This window comes from Solanum verrucosum, unplaced genomic scaffold, assembly GCF_900185275.1.
Source record: "Solanum verrucosum unplaced genomic scaffold, falcon-dt-bn FXZP01000307.1, whole genome shotgun sequence".
NCBI lineage: Eukaryota > Viridiplantae > Streptophyta > Magnoliopsida > Solanales > Solanaceae > Solanum > Solanum verrucosum.
The window spans coordinates 1,493,335-1,517,407 of NW_026020264.1; the positions used below are offsets into that span (position 1 = coordinate 1,493,335).

Below are 24,073 nucleotides of genomic sequence, written 5' to 3' on the forward strand. Positions count from 1 at the left end.
AGTAGATTTAGGACATGTTTGGAAAGTCATTACGATAATTAGATTTGATATAATTTGGTGTAATTATATTATCTAATATGTTTGGTTGATCATGTAATTACATGGTCAGCAAGTAATTGAGTGTAATCGGCATAACTCTTTAACAAGAAGGGGATGTGAATTGTTGGTAATTACATGATATAATTACAAGATTTTAATTTCTTCTTTTTATTTTTAGTTATTTTATATTTTTATTATTTTTTTATTTTTATTATTCTAAATGTTTATTTTTTATCGTATATATTATTTATATTTCATTTTTTCTCATTCTCAATCTTTACTTTACGTGATTCTATGTAAGTTTCGTATTATCTATATTTTTATGCTATGTTTATTTATTTCATTAGCACAATTTTGCTAGTATTTTAATTTTTAAATTAAAGTAGAATTCATTGTTGAGTAAGATTATAAATTTACATTAACATGTTATTTTAAATCATATTTATGTATGTTATGTTGAAATTTGACATAAGAGTACATGTTAAATTTTTTGTTTTGAATTTAGAGCATATGGTGTATTTTTAGTTTCATTTGTTTTAATAGTATTGACTTGAGACTTCACATTGCAAGTCATTTATCTTTTAATTAGAATTGATAGATTATCTATTTGTCAAATATTTTAATAGTTTATGACATTTTATGTATATATTAGTCTTTCTGTCAAACATGCATTTCATGACGTTCGTAGAAATCTTGTGCTTTTAATTTTTATGATTAAATCAATTGAAATATAATAATTAGAAAAATATAAATCAATTATTTTTTTCAGTATTAAAAACACATGTTTATTAATTAATATTTTTCAAAAAAAATATATTTCAAATAATTAATTAAATAACTTTTATAAAAGAATTTATTTGTCTAATATAAATTTTAAATAATTAATTTTTTATTTTTAAAATTTATGATATAATTTTATAATTATAATTGTGTATTAAAACAATACACGAATAATTATACTGTGTCCATCTAATTGGAAAGTGTTTAGAATTGGAAGTGTCTAGAACTCCAATTATAAAACCCTTGCGCCAATACAAAACCCTGAAAGCAGAAACTGAAGAATCAGCAGACAAACACCAAAAAAGTTGAATTTTTTTTGAAGACCCAACGTAAGCTGTGTAATGGAGAAGGAACAAGAATCAAACCCTAACCCAATTTCATCAGTTGAATGTGAAGAGTGCAAGTTGAATCCATGGAAGTATAAATGCCCAGGTTGCTCTGTACGCACTTGTAGTCTCCCTTGCGTCAATTCCCACAAGCAAAGGACTGCTTGCAATGGCAAAAAATCACTCACTAACGTTCTCCCTCTTTCTCAATTCGACGATAACATCCTTTTATCAGGTATGTCATTATTTTGTGCAAAAGTTTGAATTTTTATTGTTTTTTAAATCAATTCTTGTTTTGCTTATCTGTGGATTTTATTTGAAACTGCCAACATCCTTCCCCTTTAATTGCTGGTTTGTGTGGAACTCGTTGGTTTGCTTTGGAGCATTTTGGTGAAATTTGAGCATAAAGATTCTTGTTTTTATTATCTTGGTATGGTGGTACTAGTTAATTGGAGTTCATCTCTGCCCTTTCAAAGCTCTCCTATTTCTTTTTTTCCAAATGACCCACAAAAGGGCAAGAGGAGTAATATTCCAGGCCTTGTGCCTTCGTCTCCTAGCTCCACTTTTCTAGCTAAACATCAACTCCTTTTTGAATTTGGCATAGCCCAAGAAACACCAAACCATATGAAGATATCCCGCCATAACCTCAGGGATAGTTTGCAATGTAACAAGATATGATCCACGTACCTCACCCGACTCCGTACCTAGGAAACACTAATTTATGCAAACTTTTCTTTTTCTAAGATTCTCTGTCAAAATCATCCCTTTAGTTGCCAATCACGTGGAAGCACACTATCTTCAACACTGACCTAATCATACGGGAAACTATTCTTCACCATAACAAGAAACTTCTCATAGAAGGACTTGACACAAAATATTTTGTTACTTCCCAACTCCTACCTCAAAGCATCGGGTTTGTCAATTGGCTCACATTGCTTGTAAAGTAAAATAGCAATCTTTGAAGCTCGACCACCTCCCAATCGTGGAAATTCCTAGTGAACCTGAAACCCAAAAAGTCCCATCCCCCTTTTGTTCCCTAACGGACAATTCTCTATAGCAAGAGGTCCTATACAATACCGATAATTTATCCTTTAGCACCACACCAACACACCTTTTTCCCTCCCAAATCTAACTCCATTCCTAACCTTAACCTTAAAAGCAATGCTATCATTAAAGGCTACCCACCCCCTCATTATATTTCTCCACACACCACACCCTGAAGACATAATAATCACATTTGTTCTCCATCCCCTTTCCGCTACTCCATATTGATTCACTGTCACATCGCTCTCCATTAAGCTTCTCCCTCCACCCTGAATCTCCACCACCATTTACACAAAAGTGCTTTGTTCAAAACCTTCAAGTCTTTAACCCCAAGCCTCCCCCCACCATTTAGGAGCTGTCATGGTCTCCCATGGTACTAAGTAAAAATTCTTTGCCCCATTTGCTGCATCCCAAAAAAAGTTTCCTTGCAACCTTTCCAACTTTCCTATAACAACAGAGTGTGCATCGAAAAGGACATGCAATATGTATGAATACTCATGTTACCAATTTCAAAAATATGTAGGAAAACTCGATAAATTGCTCTTAATAAGCACTTCCTTCCCTCCTTGGTGACAAATATCTCTTCTGCCACCCTGCTGGCCTCTTCACTGCCCTCTGAATGACCGGATTCACGTCTTTACTCTTCAAGATAGCTGCACTCCTTGATTGAGGAATAGGACCTTCATTTACTCTCAATTTGTCTCCCTCTCTTTCTGTGACCTGCTGCACTTGTCAAAATCATGAAACACAAACTTGACTCAAATTGCGTGGAATCTTCTTCAAAATGATTTTTCCGGTCTTTTTTCCCCATGTAATGCTTTCTGTTGAACTCTTTACTTTTGACCATTTTGGCGAAACCAGTGTCTAAAGATTGATTACCTTTGTTGTTGACATTTTTATGCAAGTCTCTGTCTTTGATCGATGAAAAAGACCTTTGCTTTACTTTGATATTTTTTTCTTGAAACATGACTTGCATCAGATGTAATGAAATGTTGTTGAGAATGTCATTGCAGCATTTATCAAGGTGTTTTATTATTATTATTATTATTATTATTATTATTATTATTATTGTTGTTGTTGTTGTTGTTATTATTATCTATTCGGTGCTCCTACTTTAGATTCATTTGCACTCAATGGAACTATAGTATTACTTTGCATTTCTCTCTTTATTTTTCTGATTATGATGTGCTATCTGAGAACCTCTTCCTACTGCAGATTATAATATGCTTGAGGATGTTAAAAGATTTGCTGAATCCGCAAGAAGAATGAGACAGAAGCTATGTGGCTACTCTCGTTTTAAGCTTCCTTTCCCTCTTAAAAACCTTCGTAGAGCTGCAGACAGTCGCAGAACCAAAATACACTTTCTGTCCAGTGGAATGTCAAAGAGGGAGAAAAATCAAACTTATTACAACAACAGGTAAATTGTTGATCTCAAATGCATAAGGTTGCAGTGATATTCTGCTCTTTGGTCAACCCATCATGCTTATGGTATTTGTTTCTCTGATTTGATTATAATATTACCAGTTTTGCGGAACGAATCCCTTCAAATGACTTGATTTTGGATCCCAGAAACTGAAGAAATGGAGAACCCCTTCCTGTGTCAACTTGTATGTATTTTTATAGTAAAAAACTGCTTGTCATAAAAGTGCAAAGTTTGCAAACGGCCTTTTGGTTTAACTATTACCTTAGCATTTGACATCGTTTTCTCCCTTCCACTCTTCCATTTCCATCTTTTGTCATATCACTTCGCCTTGTTTAGAGTCACTCTAGTAGCATCTGTGGAAATAATTTTATATCACTTGTTCAGAATTACGTAATGACTTGATCCTCTCACTAAGGTATGGATACAACTTAGAGTTCTATTTTGAGTTGTCACCTTAAAAAAACTAACATCCTTTTCCAACATAGTTGAAAATGTTGTTAAACTACCAACTCTTGATTGTTGAAGTGCAGAAAAATAAATAAATTAATGAGAATGCACGGTATAAGGCGAAATAGAAGGAATTTTATCTCTGATGGGAATTTCTACAATGAAAGAAGGAAAAAATAAATAAAATAATGTTTCTAGTCTAATCTAAACACAATTTGTAATTGATTAGGTTTTCGCACATAAGAATGTCATCTTTCTATAATTAGAAACAACTTAACTTTAAAATTCTCCAATACCCTAAATGAAATGATTTAAAACCACACAAATGTCTAAGTTTGTTTTAGACCACAAATTTAAAAAATCTGCCTTTCTTTCTTAAACTTTGTGCCTAGTCAAACGGTGCCACATAAATTTAAACGGAGGGAGTACTCCCAAAGAGGAAACCAAACAAAATTGAGGTGAAAGCAAAGAACAGAAAAGAATCACTTTATCTTCTAGCTCGCTTAGCTTAATGGAAGTTGCTTGCAAGACTTTGGATATGCTTTTGCTAAATGACATCCGCATGATAATACATTTGGTGCCATTGCCACAGAGGTGAGGTGCATCGGTAGGTTTCTCTCTGGCATAGGTAGCGTAACACTTGTATTTAAAACACGTACATGATTGATAGAGCATGCATAACTGAATTAGTATTAGGTGCAAATATGTGATTGAAGCTTATAGTTGTTGGGCCACATAGCATTTATCGATGAAAAAGGCCTTTCCTAGAGGGGCTTTGATAAATATATTCTTGTGCATCCAGTCATGACCAGCTGCCCCTGCTAGTGTGTGTCAATAGTATCGTAGACTCGGTAGTGGATGAGATTCTTGTCTCAAAGGAAAGTTAAGAGTCATGTTGTCGGTCATTGGTGGAAGCCTGTCCTTGGAACATTGCATAGCCTGAAGAGGGTGCTGTTCTACCTGGACTTTTAGTGAACGCGGCAAAGTCTGAATGAAAGACTATGCTTGTGACAGCTTGAGAAGTAGTCAGATGCATACTACTTTTTGATAAGGGAGTAAGATGCATATTATAGCTTGTCTAATGTCCCCTGAAAGATTTCCTTGGTTACTTTCCTGAGTTACATGGATGATTCTCTTGATCAGCTTCTTACTACCAAGTTCTTGTTGCTGAGGCAATGTCTGATTCCCATGTAACTTTTCTCTCAATTTAACAATCTAGGGAGGACTGTCTTGTAGGTGATGGAGAACTCTGCTACAGTTTAGCTTTAGTCAAGACTTGGTTGCTGACTTATCATCATTCTTATCTTCAAGTATTAGTATATTTGTTTTGTCTTTCATTGGCGTCTCTTCCCCTGCTCTTTGTGAACCAAGGATATGAGCATCTATTAACTTATCTTGGTATGAATCAGTATATTTTCAGAAATATTAATGCACAGGACTTTTATGTATTTTCCCCAGGAATAAGTTCATATCTTGGACAATTGAATGGCGGTTTAATTCAACAGACGTTGTCTTGACTGACCATGGGTAAATGTCCTAGAACTTTATCCCTTTTGAGTATTCTCTATTTTGATCTAAATAGTATTGATCTGTATACTATTAGCATCACCTTGAGAAGCTTTGAGTAGTTATACAATTGCTTTCGTTGCAGAGTACATGAAAACACAAGCCTCATCGATGTGCTTGAGACTCATTTGAAACCTGGCCCCTGGAATCATCCACTGAAGCAATTTTGTGAAGAGTCTTTGGACTGTCTTAAACTTTTCATTCGCAAACATTCAAAGGTCTCTCTCTTTGTTTTGTTTTAAATCTTGTTTGATATGATCATGTTCTTGAGTATGCACGGTCAAAGTTGCTTTATAAAATCTGTTCTCTACATATATTTGAGTACAAAGTTCCAACTTCTGGATAAAATACGCACATTCAGAGACACAATCCTCTCGCCTTCTGTGATTTCTGTTCTGAATTCAAGACGTGATAACTTCTGTAAGTAGTTCATTTATTTAAGTGTTACAATAGGAAGCGTATCGTCTTCTATTTAAGTTGATGCTTGTGTTGTGTGTAAAACCATTATGTTGTTCTTCTTTGCATGCTGTTTTGATGCGAAAAGCTGCTCATGTACTTTCTCTTAAAGAGCCTTTACTTTTTGAATAGATCAACTCTTAGTCCTGTTTTTTGGATAACAATGACATCTGTCAGTGCACGTGCTGCATGATCCTGGATGTTTGTTAAACAATGTTTGGGTGATTTGATTCTGCTTACTCTTCATTTATTTCTTGTGGGTACAATTTTTTTTTCCTGGATGTGTATTGTGTTTTTTGGTATATATATGATCCTTGAATGAGCTATTTATAGTAAATAACGCTGAAGGAAATGTCTGAGTTTAATATTTGTTTGATTGCAGGGGTCGAAATCACCTTTTTATGAGTTGAATTCAAAAGCTCCATTGCGTGAGCAACTAGCCAATAAAGCTATTTTGGAGTACCCTGTCATTTATGTTTTTCTGCCATCGCACAACTATGATTTTGAAGTAATCAAATCTCCCATTCCTCGAAAAGTTGAGCCAAAAGTGCTAAATTGCAGTGATTGTCCAAGTCCCAAGGGAGTGATGTTTAGGGAGGAGGATATAGGGGATGGTGGATCATCAGATTCACACATTTCAGATCTCTTGAGTTGTGACAGGTTAAATACAGCATTCCAGACCTCTAACAAGTCATTAAACATGTTATCAGTTGTCGAGGAAACTGCATCTGTAGTTGGTGATACATGCATAACTTTTGATTCAGAAGTTTTGTCAACGAAAGAGATGGATCCAATTGGAGAAAAGTATTGGTCATTGCTGGGTGACATTTTACCAATGGAAGATGAATTAGAGGAAGGGGAGATAGCTCCACTATAAATTCGTCGTTGCCTTAAGCTGATTATGTTGTCTACCCTAGTGTTAAGAGTAAAATGGTTTGCTTTGTACACCACTGATCCGAGTAAGCTGCAGTATCTGATTTGTGCCTCCTTATAAATTCTTCTACATTGATGATAATCATAGTAGCTATCTTATGAGGATCTTGGGTTTGATTTTTCCCGTCCTCCATTTTCCGAGATGTGAAAGATCCACCAGAGAGTGGCTTGACCATCGATTCAACGTTCGGAATCTGTCAAGCTAGATACAGAATGCAGTTTCATAGAAGCAGTGTACCCTTTGTAGTTCAATGCTGGTGCTAGATGATAACTTGAGCATTGTATTTAAAACTATAGTTAAAAGTTTCTCTTTCACAATATTTGATAATTTCAAGATTTGCAGAAGGGTTACCAAATTAAACCAATTGTGTTGGGTTTTTAAATCTATAATTCAAAACAAAACAATAAAAGTCGGAGGGTTTCAAGTTTTTTACTGATAAAGTCCCCATATGAATCATCTAATTTGTACTCCAAATATTTTTAAAATTCTTTAGTTATATCTTCAAATAAAATATTATAATGTCATATTTTTATTACTATAGTTTCCCGTATTTTTTGTAAATGTTACCAACTCTATAGACTAGACTATTATATGACTGAAAAGGTCATGATAACATGGGCACATACAAGAGTATCTTCATTTGATAAATTGTTTGATTATTCATATTATTTGTTCATATTATTGAATTTTATAAAATTAATTTAAACTTTTTTTATTTTTCTTTTAATTTTTTTTTTTGAATGATGTTTTTGTTAATTTAGGTATTGATGGATGAGAACATAAATGGTAGGCGGAACTCATAAATAGGCTCCTAAACTTGTTGGGTTTTTCCCCTCAGGTATCTCAACTACGTCATTTTCCTATTGAATCCTTAAACCATCTATAATTTGTTCAAGGATTCAATAGGAAAATGGCGTAGTTGAGGTACCTGAGGGGAAAATCCCAACAAGTTTAGAGATCTGTTTATGTATTCCGCCTAAATTGTATAAAGAGTATTAATTAAAAAGAGATAAACGTTAAATTAATAGAAATATTTGTGATTTTTTAAGGACATGTAAAGGAGAAAATGAGCAAATATATGAAACGGAGGGAACATTTCATTTACCTGGCTCTATAGTAGAAATTAAAAGTCATTTTATTTGTTATTATAGTAAAATAAGAATTTTTTTGCATATTAATATAATATTAAATAACGGTATAAAATAATGCATAATTAAATTTATAATTTTAAAATATTATTAATAAAGTTACTTTAGTAAGATAACTCCTAACAAAAAATATTTTATGTCAAATGAACATGCATTAAATAATATAAAATAGTTAATTGTGTCATACTTTATTTGATACTTGAAAATAGGTTAAACTTATTGATGACTATCTAAAGTTGCCATTACCTTTCAGTTAGACACCCCAACTAAGGACCCATTTGGCCAAGTAAAATTTGGAGGGAAATTTGGTAAATAGTGTTTTTCCATATAATTTATTATTATTTGATAAATATTTTTGGCAAATAACTCAAATTTTCAAATATTAGAAAAAATAGTGTTTGGGTCAAATTTCATTATTTGGAATCTTTTAAAAATTTAAATTCTACACCAAATTTTTATTTTTTACATAAACACCCTCTATAGTAGTTGTTTGCATTATATTACATAATTTTTAGGCCAAACCCATCGGTGGCCCCCTAAACTTGGCAACAATTTTCACTTAGACACTTCAACTAAACGATGTTCATTTTAGGCACTTCATGTAGGGTTTCAATGTGTCATTTTGACACTTTTTTTATATTCTTAGAACTAGCTTAAGTGTGTGTATCCAAACGCCTCCTACGTGGATAAATAAATGAATGAACATGTGACATGTGGAATTTTATTTTATTTTTAAAAAACTCACTTTTACTTTCTTTTTTTTTCTTCAAAACATCTAACCCTAGTCCTCACCCCCCCACATCTTCTGCTTCTTCTTCGATGTGTTTTTGTTCTTTCTCTTTGTTCTTCTGCAAATCCATTAAAATCCATTCCTTGATTCCTCTTTTTTTTATTTAAATCAAAACTGCATCTTGAAACAAAAATAACAATCTTATATAAATGGTGAAGATGCAGACGGAGGAAAAAATTGGGGATTTAGTTATGAATGCTATGGAGAAATGTTATGGGATTTAGTTAGGAATGCTATGGAAAAATGTTGGGGATTTAGTTATTTAAATGGTGAAGATGTAGACGATGTAATAGCTTGTTCCTCCAATTTTCGTTGTTTCAGACACTGAAAATTAGGAATTTTCAGTAAGAACACTGAAAATAAGAGAACTTCTCATTATTATTGGGGGCGGGAGATTTTTAGTTACAGTAGCAGACAACATTAATGTAGAAGAGCTTAAACTTTATGTGATTTGATTTTAAAAAGAAAAAGAGTTGCAAATTCTTAGAGAATGCTGATGATCTTCATTTTTTCTGATGAGGTTGCTAAAGAAATTGACTCTTTTGTTGAAGAAATTGGATTCTAATATAACCCAACAAAGTTTTGCAGAATTTTTTCAAAAAGTTGTATGGTGATGTTGGGTGATGGAAGGTAGAGAAGTACAGGAAGAGAAGAGTGAGGAAGAAGAAGAGAGCAAAAATATTTTCCAAGAAAAAAAAGAGTGTTGCACGCGCATAAAATTCGTGTAACACATGCTATGTTGAGTCAGCGAAAAGAGTCAAAATAACATAACGAAACTCTACATGAGGTGTCTAAAATGAACATCGCCTAATTGAGGTGTCTAAGTGAAAGTTGATGCCAAGTTTAGGGGGCCAGCGATGGGTTAGCCCTAATTTTTATGTAAACGCCAAAGTAGTGATGGACTATTCAGTGAATATGAAAGTGATGATATGATTATTGATGAAAATGATGAACAATCGGCTCATGGTAACAAAGTCATGTGCTTTGTCTACTTCACGATGTATGAAATGATATTTGTTGCACTCACTCCGAACTATCATATTCACGCCGACATTATCACTTCTTAAATTTGACATTCATACTTTTAAACACCAAATCAAATAAAAAGGAGGTGTAAAGAAGAAGACAATCAAATCAGAAAGGATATGGCGATAAAGATCACGAATTAGACATAATATAATTGATATATGGCTTTAAATGTATTGATATGATATAATTGATCATTTAATTAGATATATTTGGTTAAATATACATTTGAGGTCAACAACTGATTGTGAAAAAAATGTTAAAATAACATAGCAAAATTAAATATAACGTATTTAAAGTAATACAGTCTAATTAAAATATCTACGTAAAAGTTGATTGATACTATCCATTGATTGCGTCTTGAAATTATTTATCAACATGAAATATGCATGAATCACTGTAGCCCATTCTTGAATAACTTTTCACTTTAGCCTTCAACTTTTTCAAAAACATCATCTTTTATTTTTTCTTTATCATAGGTGAAAAGAAATATTTTATTCTATGAGAGGTATGTATATATATATTTTTAGTTTTTCTTTTGGTGTTTGTTGTTTGGAGTTGCATTGAAGCTTCGAATAAATCTGAATCACGCACTATAAAGCTCATTCGGAGATAATACTCTCAACATGATTTTCTCCATATCTAGGGTTCAAATTCGAAATTTTTGATCAACTGCAAAACAGTCTCACCGTTGCTTCACAATCCATGTTAGTATGAGAGGCATATCTATTACATGGCAGACAATATTTTTCTAGGATTCCCTCATTTTTTGTGAAATGGATTTTGGGTTCCACTTGCACAAAATGGGCTAAGAAGGCCGTTCAACTATTCTATTTAAAATTGTAAAACTTACATAAATGACTATAATCTTACTCTTTTGCTACTAAGAGGGTGTCTAGATTGACTTAAAAGTTGATCAAACCAATTTTTAAGTCAATTTTTTATTTCTGAAAGTGTTTGATAAATATAAAAATAATTTAAAATAAGTTAAAAATCAAAAGTAGACCTTCCGTACTTTTTATTTTTGATTTAAAAATCATTTAAATTTGACTTTTTATTTTAACTTAAAAACTAGTACTATTTTTTTAAAGTCAATCCAATGAGACTCTAACTAAAATTTCAAATCAAGTAATCGACACATGTAATTAAAAAATATAGCATAGGTGTAGCCTAACCCCACCTAATAAAAAGCTTAAACACATGCAATGCCGATAAAAATAGAATTGCATTCGGGTCCCTCTAAATCTTTCATCCAAGGTCCTCTTCCATACTAACTTTACCCCCCCCCCCCCCCCCACCCAATAATAATAATAATAATAATAATAATAATAATAATAATAATAATAATAATATCTATCGTAATTTATTTTTTTTCTTAAAAAGTTATATAAATTCTAAATATATATGTGTGTAATTATATATTTTTAAATATGTATCTATATATATTCCATTTTATTCATATATGTGTAAATTATACACATATTAAATCGTGCTTAGTAGGGGCCTAAGAACACTAGTAATTAAATAAGTTTAAAAGAGTGCCAGAATGGAAAAAAATCACTGTATCTCACATTAATAATTAAAAGTAGTGTTAAAAAACAGCACATCTCATATCTACCGACAAAAATAAGATTTTTAAATGATGTTTTCGCTTTTTATTAAACGTATTTAGTATTTGTTATTCAGATCATTAAATTAGAAAAGTTTTATTAACTGAAAAAAAATAGAAATTAGAAACTGTTTAAGAAAAAGAAAATTCAAACCACAAAAATTAACTATGTATCCTTATAAATTTACTTCTTTCGTTGTATCAGAAGTTATGAATTACTTCTTCCCAAAATAAAATGAATATATGTTATTGGTACCTCACACTTTAATAATTCCGTCAAACTCAAAAGTAACAAATTACACAAAAACCCAATATTTGTTTTGTAAAAAATTATGTAGAAGTAGTAAATTTATTGATAAAAACTGAGAGTGAAGCCAAACAATGATAATAATACAAGTGAAAACTCTCTTATAAAATCTTTTAATAATTAGAAAAAACATTTCTATAAGCACACAAATTTCTATCTAAAATGAACTTTAACTTCAATTTTTCTCTATACAATTCACATCACACTTTATTTTTAAAAGTTCATATTTTTCTCGATTTTTTTATTCACATCACACTTTATTTGTAAAGATTCAAAACCCAACATTATTTAAATATATTAAAGAGTTCCGGCACAAACAAAAAAAAAAAGATTTGATAAGATATTCATATAAAAAAACATACCATCCAATAATTTAAAACCAGAAAGGGCCAGTTTTGGAACAAAAGAAAATATTATCATTTGAATTTTGTTTTGTTCTACAAAACTAAAATCTCGAGTAACTTCTCTGATTTTTTTAAAAATAAAGTTTGAGTTTTATCTTAGTGATTAAACAATAATTGCAAATTATTCCATCTGTATGATTAATACAATTGCATTTAACTAATATTATTATTATAACAACGTGAGCACAGATCATGACACGTAATTTAATATGATAAAAACTTGATTAAATCAGATTAATATATACATCGTTCAGACTTGTGTGTGTTAAAAGAAAAGACAAACTGTGATTAAACATTATGCTAAGTATTGTGATTATGGCATAATGTAGAATCAAAATAAATCAATTAAAATACAAGAGCCTAATCAGCATTACCAAACATTATTAATTTAAAGAAAAGCTGGGTTTATTTCAATATCTCATTGTGATTTGCTAATCTCCTACGTCCTCCTTGTCCTTTTAAGTAGTATAGTTTACGTAAAAAAAAAAGTTCTAGGCTTAAATTCTTACAATTTAAATAAAGGATTATCGTAGAATAATTTTATTTTTTTCTTAATCAGAAGTTTTGTGTTCAAGTTTTATGTGAAATTTCTTTATTTAGAAAATCCTTTACAGTTTACATCATAATAAAGAGATTTTATTTTATATGAATTTAAATTTAATCTGACCTCAATACAATTCGGTGGACCTAGTCCAAAAATACTTTCAAAATACTTGATGATTTGAAACTTTCAAACACTTGATGATATTTTAAAGAGACGTTTCATACAGCAAATCCAAATTAATAGTTGGCAATTAGTTTCAAAGATTCTGATCCAATCACCAGTATTGTTATGATGTATTGATCGAGGGATCTTTTGATTCACGGATATGGCGAGATATTTCAAGTTTAAAATTAAATTTATATTCTATTTTATTAAAAATATAATAAACAAATTTGATATATTCCAACCACTTGTGACTAAACTCTTTTTTTTTTTTGTACTCATGTCCCAATTTATGTGGTACTTTTCATTTTTGGGAGTCAAACAATTCAAGTTTGACAGGAATTTTGTGTATGAAATTTTCATTTTTTTTGAAATGAAATTTATATATTTGTAAATTTACGTAAAAAATACTACAAATAAAAATAATTGACAATCAAAATAATTAAAAGATATATGAAAAATTTACGGTCAAAGATAGACTTATTTGAATTTCGAAATTCGAAAAGTGCTACATAAATTGGGACAGAGGAAATAGTTATTTTTGAAATCCATCACACAAGAAGATCAATAGTGTTTTAACCACTTGAACAAACTTCACTTGTCCGAGCCACGGATAGCAAGTCATGACATTAGTTACACGTAGAGCCGTCAATATGGGCTAAGCCCGTTGGGCCGGCCTGGCCTACCCCGTGATTTGATAGGGTTGGGCTACGATTTTTGGAGCCCATTTAAGAAAAGGGCTTTCTAGCCCTGCCTGAATAAGCCTGCCGATTTGTAGGGCTCTAGAAATATGGATAGAGCCGGCCCGTGGGCCAAATAAAAATTAATTAAAAAATAAAAAAATAAAATTGAGTATTAAAAATAACAAGAGTCTAAACTCCAAATCAGTTTAAAGTTTGAAATATTACAATTTAAATACAAATTATGTTTATAAAATATGAATTACATAAAATATAAAATTCCCTAAAATTTCTAGGAATCACTACAAAGACCGTATCCTATGGAATATTGTCATAGTTTTTGTGTTTTATTATGATCATTGAAAAACAATTAGGTTAATATTTTTATTTAGCAATTTATGCTTAACTTGAAATCAACTTACTAAATATTATAAAGATAATTTTATTTGTGGATTTGATTAACAAGTAGTAACACTAACATCATGTAATATTATCTTGTCGATATTTATGATAATATTTTAAAATTATAATTTAATTAATTTTTTTTATAAAAATATACTTTTACGAATAGAGAGCTGACCCGGGAAGCCCGTAGCCCACGTACTTGTGGGCTAGGCCAATCATTTTTTGGCTCACACCAAAAATGAACTAGCCCGGCCTGATCCGTCAAATTTCAAAGCATGTATGAATTAGTCCGAATAGAGTGGATCAGTCTATATTGACAGCTCTAGTTACACGTTCCCGTCCTAGCTTGCTATGTTTTTTTCCATTTAATAATAATGACATTGGTGAAACTTGAAGATGAAATCTTGATTGATTATGGACTTTATGATATTGTACTTATATTATTAATTAATGATGATTGTGACAATTGAATTGTAAAATTAAAAAAAAAAAGTGGGTGTATTTATTTTTATGTGTTGGTGAAAAACTCACAAGTTGTCGTACTCGTACAAATGCTTATATAAAATAATAAAGTGGACCATTCCAATTACTGGTTAGATTTCTATATATTTAAATTTATATACTCCGTAGATTCACTTTTACTATTTCAGCATTTAAAAAATAATAAAATAATCATGTTAATTTTATTTTTTTTAATAAATGTATCAAATTCAAATAGGTTAAAAGCGAATAGAAAAAAATAGCTAATTAGTTCATTTATGTATCAATTGCATGCGTAAGTTTAAAGTTCGCTAGACGAATAGTTAGAGTCTAATTTCTTTACATGTAAGTTCTTAACTTTATTATGTAGTATTTTGCTAAATAGTACTTGAGGTGATTTCATCCACTGCCAGTTGAATATTGTTGGCAAAATTTTGTTTATTTAGCAAAATTAAATGTTATACTTGTAAGTTTAAATAAAGTGGCAACTACGCAGTAAATAAGTAGTGTCAAGGGCAGAGCCACCTTAGGCGAAGGTTGTTTCGGTGCACACTCTTTATCGGAAAATTATATAGTGTAAAGAGGTTAAGTGTTAGTTTTTCATGTTTTAAATTTTAAATTTGAATAAATTTAATTTTATACTATAACAAAGGAGAAAAAGATAAAAAAAAAATGAAATAATTTTAAAATTAAAGGGCGGCCATGAAATTTATTCATTTGGGACACGTGAGTTAATGCTTGAATGATGGACAAATACAGCTAAAAACCAGCCATAAAATATTTCTCAATAAATACACCCCCCCCCCCCCCCCTCAATCCAACACACACCAAAGTTAGTCCATATTGATTGCAAAATTGAAAAATAATATAATACAGAAACAGAAAAATGAAAGAAATATCTGTTAGGAATTGTTTAATCGGTGGAATGAGAATAAGAATTTTTGCGATGTTTTTTGAGATTATTTTTATTTTGCATTTGGTAATAGGTAGTGTTCCCTCTGTCCATCTTTACTTGCCCACTATACTATTTTGTAATGTTCAGTAATATTTGTTTAGTTTATAAAAGAGATAAGGATCTGAAAAATACCCCAATTTTGATCGAATTTGCTGTTGCGATACTAAACTTTCATGAGGACCTATTACCTCCCTAGACCATTTAATACCATATTTTAAACATATATATTTGTCCACGTGGACATAAAAAATAATGTAAAATTATAAATAGTAATGTGTCCACGTGGACACATATATACCTTTAAAATACACTATTAAATAGTTCAGGGGATAAAAAATACACTATTAATAGTCTAGAGAGGTAATAGGTCTTCATGAAAGTTTAGTATCGCAACAACAAATTTGACCAAAGTTGGGGTATTTTTCAGACCCTTATCCCTTTATAAAACTAATGAATAATTTATTATTTTGTGTCTATATTACCCTTGTTATTAAATATTGTTAATTTTTCAATGTTTAGATGACTTGTATTTAATAAGGGTGATTTGGTAAAATTACCCCTATCATTTACTGCTTCTTAATTCATGTGTCAAGTCAATAATTGACAACTATTATTGAATAGAGGAAGAATATTATTTAGTTCCAAAATGATTTTATCCCACCATTTTAATATAAATGGCGAGATAAGTTATCTGTAATGAAAGATAAAATAAAATAATCTCATAAAATATCTCAATCCGTAAAACATCCTTCCCTATTCTATCCCCCACCTAACCAAACGACCCCTTAGTCTATTATTGGCCTCCAAATCTTTAACTCTATATAAAGAGGGTTACAAAGAAGGGAAAAAATATAGATAATAATTGGCTATGGCTTTTCAAGGTTCATTTTGGGCAATTAGCCTTTTGATATTTTTGGCCAATTTTTTGTCTATGATAGAGTTTTCTTTGGCTGCAAATGCAAAAGTGCCAAGCCATACTATTTCTGATCCATTTAATCGTACTATATTTTCACCTGATTTTCTTTTTGGAGCTTCCACTTCTTCCTATCAGGTAATTTACTTCTTCCGGTCCGATGAGTCCGATCTATCTCATATTATTTGTCTACTATCTCATTTACACGTTTTTTTTCAAGAAATGATAAATAAAACTAATAACGGGGGATTTTTTTTTGACAATGTTACGATATTTAGATTTTTGAAAAGAATTAAGTTTAAGGATAACATAGGTGAAATTTAATAATTGTATCTTGATTTTGTACATTGACAAGTAGTTATTTGAGGCAATGTATACAAGATGGAGGGAGACAGAGAATAATGTTTTCCACCTTAGTACTAAGTAATAACTTTACCCTTCGTACCACCAACGATGGAGTTGTTCTTCTATTAATCAGATATATCATGTTTAAGCTTTGGATATGAAAAAATGTTTGGTATGAAGTGTTTTCCCTCGAATTAATACAATCCTATGCCGTATGAATCTAAAATAATTAAATTTTAATACGAGTATCGAACATTCGATGGAAATAAAAATAAATGTGTATAAATTAATTAAAAGTTTTTTTTTTGTGTTAATTTACAGTATGAAGGTGCATGGAATGAAGATGGCAAAGGGCCAAGTATTGTAGATACTTTCGTCCACACTCATCCTGGTCTCTACTCTTACATTCTCTCTCTCTCTCTCATAAATTTTAGAGTTTAAATTTTATACATAATCGATATAAATAAAAAAAAATTATATCATTAAATCATTCAAAGAAATATTTAGGTAAAATTTTTTTAAAACGTGAGATTTGAAATCTTTAAAAAATCAATATGTTATTCGCTACATTATGTGAAAATAACCTGATGATATAACAATTATTTACATTGATAGTGTACATTATTTACTCTTTTTTTGTCCATAGATTGTAAAGTTGAAACTTGAAATTGGGTGTTCGATATCCATATTGAAGTCCGATTAAATTTAGATTCGGAAATTCACATTGACGGATAAAATGCTTCCAAAAAATTAGCAACTCTGTATCCCGGGAAACTTGAACCCAAAACCTTTGATTAATAATGAAGAAGTACTTACCACAAGTGGCAACAATTTGAGTCAGTTTTTGATAACTTGAAAATCACATTTTCAAAATTTAGTTAAATTTTCTGACCAAACAAATTTTTCAAAATACATCTTCAAAATCTAATGCAAATTTTATGATTAAAACACATGCTAAATTTGCATTTTTCATCCCATTTTTAAAGACTGCGTCATTTAATCCTTAATCAATTCTTATAATTAACATTTTCTTTTCCATTTAATTACTCTTTCTGTCACCTAATTACTTGTTTATTTTTTTAATTTTTCGTTATTCCTTTTTATTTGTCCATTTTAACAAATCAAGAAAAAATAATTTTTTTTACCTATTATACTCAATTAATTAATGAACTTAAAAATCTTAAATTTTTAATCCATCCATTTCATAATTAATTGGGGTAAAATGATAAACTCACTATGTCAAAAATTGCTATTTTAATAGGTCTGTTAATTCAAAAGTGGACAATTAATTAGGGACATATTGCACTACCCACATATAATCATATAAGAGAGTTGACTTTAGTTCAGTCAACTTCCAAATCAAGCAACGTTTGATTAAACCAAATAAAAATATAGGGGCCAGTTAAAACTTGGAAACCGTACCTTTTATTTATGTTAGAATCGAAATAATTAGTACGTTATGCAGAGCCAAATAAATTATTATCTTGAAAAATTACTCAAATTCTTGTTCTATACAATTAGTACAATGATTAATAAGCTTGAAAGTTACTTTTCCACCAGCATGTGCGGTGGGGTTAGTAGACCGGGACCTCATCTATGTTATTAGTAGATATCGATATTTGAAATTTATGGATTTTTATGTTAACTTTAAATTAATATATTCATTTTAGTTCAAATAATGCAAATTATTGTGATTTTTTAGTAGTTTAAAATAAATAAAGTATACAAAGGTTAAAAAAAATTATTGAGATTTTTTATTTTTATTTACTCTTAATATAATAAGGTTCTTAGTTATTTTGTATTTTCTAGAGGAATAATTTTGGAAATAAATTAAAAGATAATAGTGAGAAATAACCTTTAATATATATTCTTTCATAAAAAATATATCATAATCTAATATTTCACTTAATGTGACCTAAAAAGGACATATAATAGTAGTTAAATTTTTATAAAAATTTCTAAGCATTTATAAATAATATAAAAAAATTATTCGATTCACGTGAATCTGTTATCGAAATTATAAATCCTGGTACCTTTAATATCTGTAGGTAAATTTTACACATCCATGGTACATTTGAGTATAAGATTCAAGATAAAGAGACCCGTGATAACTCACATCGAATTTATCAAAAATTATTCAATATCAACAAAATTATAAGTTATTGTAAATATGAAAAACAACAATGTTAAGTCAGACGGCATATTTTACTGTTTATTTATAATGTTAATTAAATAATTTTAACTTTTTATTTAAAATGCCTCAACGACAAATATTCATTATCCCATCCATCGAATGAATAATAAATACTCTCTCTCCAATAATAGTCATTCACTACTGGCTTAATACATATTTTAAGAAATAAAAAATAATAAATAATAAAGATAATAACTATATTATTCTTTTATTTTATTAAATTTGATGCTTTAAGAAATGTATTAGATGATAAATAATATTTAATAACAAAGGTAAATAAACACAAAAGATAAATTATGTCTTGATTTTTTAAATTAAGTAAGTAATATTGTTGAACAAATATTTTTAATATAATAGACAATTATTGTTGAACTAATAGAATAATAATGGTTGGTAAAATAATCATATTTGGTTCCCTCATGGGTCCCTCTTCCTCTTAATAGAATAATTAATAATTTGGACATACTCATTGTTACTAGTAGAAATATGGGAAGGGACCTCAGAGTTCAGACTGCGGCGCCATTATATTTAAGCTACAGTATTGTGAAAGTACAGCTAATAATTAATGGTACTCCTCCGTTTTAAAAAGAGTGATCTGATTTGACTTGACACAGAGTTTTAGAAAATAAAGAAGATTTTTAAATTTTGTAGTTCTAAATTAAAGTTATGTCAAATGTACTAAATTGCCCTTAAATCTTGTGACTTTAAACATGTCACGTGGAAAACTGAAATTAAAATATTACCAAAAAAGGAAAGAGGTCATTCTTTTTTAAACAAACTAAAAAGGAAAGGAGATCAATCTTTTTGAAACGGAGAGAGTATAAAGTATGGAAATCTCAATAATTTAGGAGCTAATTATATTTTATTTTTAAAAAATAATTAAATTATAATAATTTTGAATTTTTCATAATTTACGGATACATTGGTCTTTCATTTGACACATAGCAAACAATACATAAATTATGTATCAAATATATAAGTTATGTATTAGATACATAATTATAAACCAGATTCATACTGAATACCGATATATGTTTGAAATAATTGGGGTTATGTATCGACAATAACATTTGCAGCAGATACATTGTACACAAACAAAATTGTAATATATTTGATAGAAGTGAAGTGATTATCCGAATATTAAGAGACAAAAGGAAAAAGGAAATTGTTGTAACTAATTCAAATTATAGGAATTTTTAGAGATTATATTATGTTAAGTCATATAATTAAGTAATTTATTCATAACACAGTATTCTATAACTTGAAAAACTCATTTTTTTTTCAAAGTTATAACTTAACTAAATCTATTGTCAAACGCTAGCTGATAATATTGTGAATTATATGCAGAAAAAATATTGGACCGTAGCAATGGAGACATAGCTCTGGATTTTTATCATCGTTACAAGGTATACTACTACCACTAATTAATTATTAATTTAGTTAAACAGAAATTAGACGAAAAAAATATTTTTTAATTTCTAACTTCATCTTAATAAAAAATTTAAAACAAATGTAGGAGGACGTGAAACTAGCAAAATTTGAAGGACTGGATGCTTTCAGGATTTCTATTGCATGGACAAGAATTTTACCAAGTAAGATAATTTAGTATTAATATTATTTATTCTTTTGTTAATTATAAGTTGATTAATTAATCTTTTATTTTTTGTGTTTAATATTATCCAGAGGGTCAGGTTAAAAAAGGAGTAAATCAAGCTGGTATTGACCACTACAACAGTCTCATAAATGAGATAGTAGCCCTTGGTAATTAATAATTACTTTTTTCTCCCTATATCTTAATTTCCCACGCAATTAAAATGAATTATTAAAAGTAATTAAGTTTATAAATTGCAATTTTAGGTATTAAACCTCTAGTGACACTTTTTCATTGGGATCTTCCTCAAGCCCTTGAAGATGAATATCTTGGCTTTCTAAGCCCTAAGATCGTGTAAGTACTCTACTCGATACCATAATTACTGATCGTGCGTTCAGTTGAAATCAATATTTTCAATACAAAATATAAACATATATATGAAAAACATTGATATTTTAGTACTTAAGTCATTTCAATTTGTTTGTTTGATTTCAATTCGACACAAACTTTTATAAAATATGTAAATTTTTTGAATATTATGATATTAAAACTAAAGACAGATAAAATGTAACAAAATGTTTTTAATCTAATTATGCTATTAAAATGTCACGTGGAATGCTTGGAATAAAGAATTTTAAGAGCTTCATTCATCTATTACGTTCAAATTCTGAATCTGCCTCTGCTTACAGAGATGATTACGTAGATTTTGTGGAGATTTGTTTCAAAAATTTTGGAGATAGAGTGAAGTTGTGGGCAACGATGAATGAACCATGGATTTTTACATCAACGGGTTATGATTCTGGTTCTTTAGCACCTGGGCGGTGTTCTGCGTGGAAGAACAATAACTGCACCATCGGAAACTCCGGCACTGAGCCTTATATAGCGGGACACAACATACTTCTAGCTCATGCTGCTGCTTCTAACCTATACAGGAAAAAATACAAGGTGCGTGCTCCGTTTGAATTGACTTAAAATAAGTAATTTTTAAAAAAATATAGTAATTATTACTACTAACTTTGTTTTTATTTGGTGGTGACGCAAGTGCAGCCAATTCAAAAGGGTCAAATAGGAACTATTGTAGTGTCACATTGGTTCGAGCCTGCCTCCAACAAACCACAGGATAAACAAGCATCTATAAGAGCTCTTGATTTTATGCTTGGATGGTAATTTTTTTTTTTTAAAATACTTTGATTTAAAGTGTACTTTTATATAAGTATGTATTTCTTATTTTATAAACTAAAAATGTGAATGAAATATATATATATATATATATATATATATATATATATATATATTATGTTGACAGGTTTATGCACCCATTGACTTATGGAGATTATCCACCAAGTATGAGAAAACTTGTTGGCAAGAGATTACCAAAGTTTACCCCAAAAGAATCAATGTTGGTGAAAGACTCATGTGATTTTATAGGATTGAATTATTACACCTCTAATTTTGCAGCTCATATTTCTAAACCACCAAATACTGTCAATATCAGTTCAGGAACTGATAATCTAGTCAATCAAACAAGTAAGTTATTGTCTCAATTTATGTGGCATCATTTGATTAAGTATTATTTCAAAGTTTATTACTTAGTATTTAAAATTAATTTATGTTTTTGTAGCATCGCGAAATGGAAAGTTGATTGGTGATCCAGTAAGTATATATATCTCACTCAATTTTTTTCAAATATTCTTAGTATAAATTATGATAGTATTAATTTTTAATATTTGCATGCAGACTGGTGTGAGTATATTCTATGTTGCTCCAAAGGGACTTTATAAGCTTCTTGTTTATATTAAGAAATTTTACAAGAATCCAATTGTTTACATCACAGAATGTGGTAAGTGAAATTATAGAATAATAAACTAATTAATGTGTTTGAATTATACTTAATTATAGTACTTGCTAATTAAATTGAAATTGGTTATATATCAGGAATGGGTGAGTCCAATATTGATGATGTTGCAAAAGGTATCAATGATGCTCAGAGGGTTGATTTCTACCAACGCCATATTAAGGCTCTTTATAGGGCTTTTAGGTCAGTACTTTTTTTTAATTAGCGTGTAGTATCGATGCATGGTTGGAATTCTTTTGTTATAACCAAAGGTTTCGGTTTGAACCCGGGAAACATTAGACCTTTTGAAGCACAATTTATCCTCAGTGGGCCTACATACCAACGCTAGATGTCCTTATTCAAGTGGAGTCAATTGACACCTTAGTAAATTAAGTAAATAGAATAATTTATTTCAATCTATGTATCTATAACAAAATCCCTTTGACTTTTTTAGATATTTATTTTTGTATATCTCGAATTTTCCCCAAGTAAACTTTGTATAACATGCGCTTAAAGAAAAACATAAATCTAAACCAAATAGTTTTTGTCATTTCAATTAGGAACAACGTCAACATAGTCTAGGAGAACGCAACCTTACCCCTGCCTTAAAGAAGATAAATAAGCCAAATTGTTTTTGTTAATGTTTTAGAATGGTATAATTAATATTTGTTTTTTAATTTAATTTAATTTTCAGGGAGGGAGTACATGTTAAGGGGTTCTTTGCATGGTCATTTTTTGACAACTTTGAATGGGGATCAGGATACACACAGAGATTTGGCATCAATTTTGTAGATTACAAGAATAACTTAAAGAGATACCCCAAGCGTTCTGCTCTTTGGATGAAGAAATTTCTTCTCAAATAAATTTATTAGTAATATCATGTATGTGTCATTTAGTTATATCAAATCTTGTACAACCTAATTACGTGTGTCTATTGTCCTTAAATTCAGTATTAATCTGTTTGTTAAGGAGTACTATTTATGGATAAATTGAGGGGATGTTTGTTGTGCCGTAACTTTCCTATCTTTAGAAAAATCATTTTTTGAAATGTTCTAAGTATAAAACAATTTGAGAAAAATACTTAGTAAAGAGTCTCCACTTAATTTTTTAAAGAAATTAAGAAAACTTATAATTTTCAAAGATTTAAACAGAAAAAATCATTTGAAAATACCAAAGAGGGTTCGGGGTTCAATTTACACTTCGAGAAGGGTTTAAGCATTCGAAGTGCCCGCTAACATGCGGTTGACCTGCAACTTGACTAAAATATATTTGACTATTTTTAGGAAAATAATGATTTAACATAAAAAATAATAACTTACAATATTTGATTAACTTTGAAGAAATAATTAAATAAATGACACATTTTTTTATTTTTTTTTAGAGAAAGGGACACAAAAATGAAACATTTGACTAGAAATACAAGTGATTAGACTATTAATAAAAATAGATTAATCAAAATTTATTTAATTCATTTTGAAATAGTAATTTAACCCAATTTAATAAACTAAAGCATGAAAATCGTTTTAAATTAATTGTCTAACCTTTTTGAGAAAATGACTAGGTAAGTGTATATTCTTTTTTTTTAATTAATTGAAAAGGTTTTAACTAACATTTTTAAAGTTTATTTAAGAAAAATACTTTAACTTAAAAATAATTTTAAAATGAATAAAT

General features: G+C 29.7%; 2 protein-coding genes across 2 annotated transcripts; both read left to right on the plus strand.

The window, feature by feature from the left end:
* Nucleotides 1-1,051: 1,051 nt before the first annotated feature.
* On the plus strand, nucleotides 1,052-7,023 carry LOC125833587 (uncharacterized). The gene is made up of 5 exons (XM_049512741.1): nucleotides 1,052-1,380; nucleotides 3,405-3,606; nucleotides 5,518-5,586; nucleotides 5,711-5,843; nucleotides 6,464-7,023. The coding sequence occupies exons 1-5, from the start codon at nucleotides 1,161-1,163 to the stop codon at nucleotides 6,956-6,958; spliced, it is 1,119 nt and encodes a 372-aa protein (XP_049368698.1). The 5' UTR covers nucleotides 1,052-1,160; the 3' UTR covers nucleotides 6,959-7,023.
* A 9,356-nt stretch (nucleotides 7,024-16,379) lies between these two features.
* LOC125833681 (furcatin hydrolase-like) lies at nucleotides 16,380-23,404 on the plus strand. The gene is made up of 13 exons (XM_049512848.1): nucleotides 16,380-16,576; nucleotides 17,105-17,174; nucleotides 20,325-20,383; nucleotides 20,494-20,569; nucleotides 20,661-20,738; nucleotides 20,835-20,922; nucleotides 21,258-21,513; nucleotides 21,616-21,731; nucleotides 21,875-22,095; nucleotides 22,190-22,221; nucleotides 22,306-22,408; nucleotides 22,504-22,606; nucleotides 23,097-23,404. Exons 1-13 carry the CDS (start codon nucleotides 16,394-16,396, stop codon nucleotides 23,263-23,265), a joined length of 1,554 nt encoding a protein of 517 aa, XP_049368805.1. The 5' UTR covers nucleotides 16,380-16,393; the 3' UTR covers nucleotides 23,266-23,404.
* The last annotated feature ends 669 nt before the right edge of the window (nucleotides 23,405-24,073 follow it).

Coding starts and splice junctions, on each gene's coding strand:
- LOC125833681 (XM_049512848.1), top strand. CDS start 16,394: ATGGCTTTTCAAGGTTCATTTTGGGCAATTAGCCTTTTGATATTTTTG. Junction 21,732..21,874: donor CTTGATTTTATGCTTGGATG/GTAATTTTTTTT, acceptor TTATGTTGACAG/GTTTATGCACCCATTGACTT. Junction 22,607..23,096: donor GCTCTTTATAGGGCTTTTAG/GTCAGTACTTTT, acceptor TTTAATTTTCAG/GGAGGGAGTACATGTTAAGG.
- LOC125833587 (XM_049512741.1), top strand. CDS start 1,161: ATGGAGAAGGAACAAGAATCAAACCCTAACCCAATTTCATCAGTTGAA. Junction 3,607..5,517: donor CAAACTTATTACAACAACAG/GTAAATTGTTGA, acceptor TATTTTCCCCAG/GAATAAGTTCATATCTTGGA. Junction 5,844..6,463: donor TCATTCGCAAACATTCAAAG/GTCTCTCTCTTT, acceptor GTTTGATTGCAG/GGGTCGAAATCACCTTTTTA.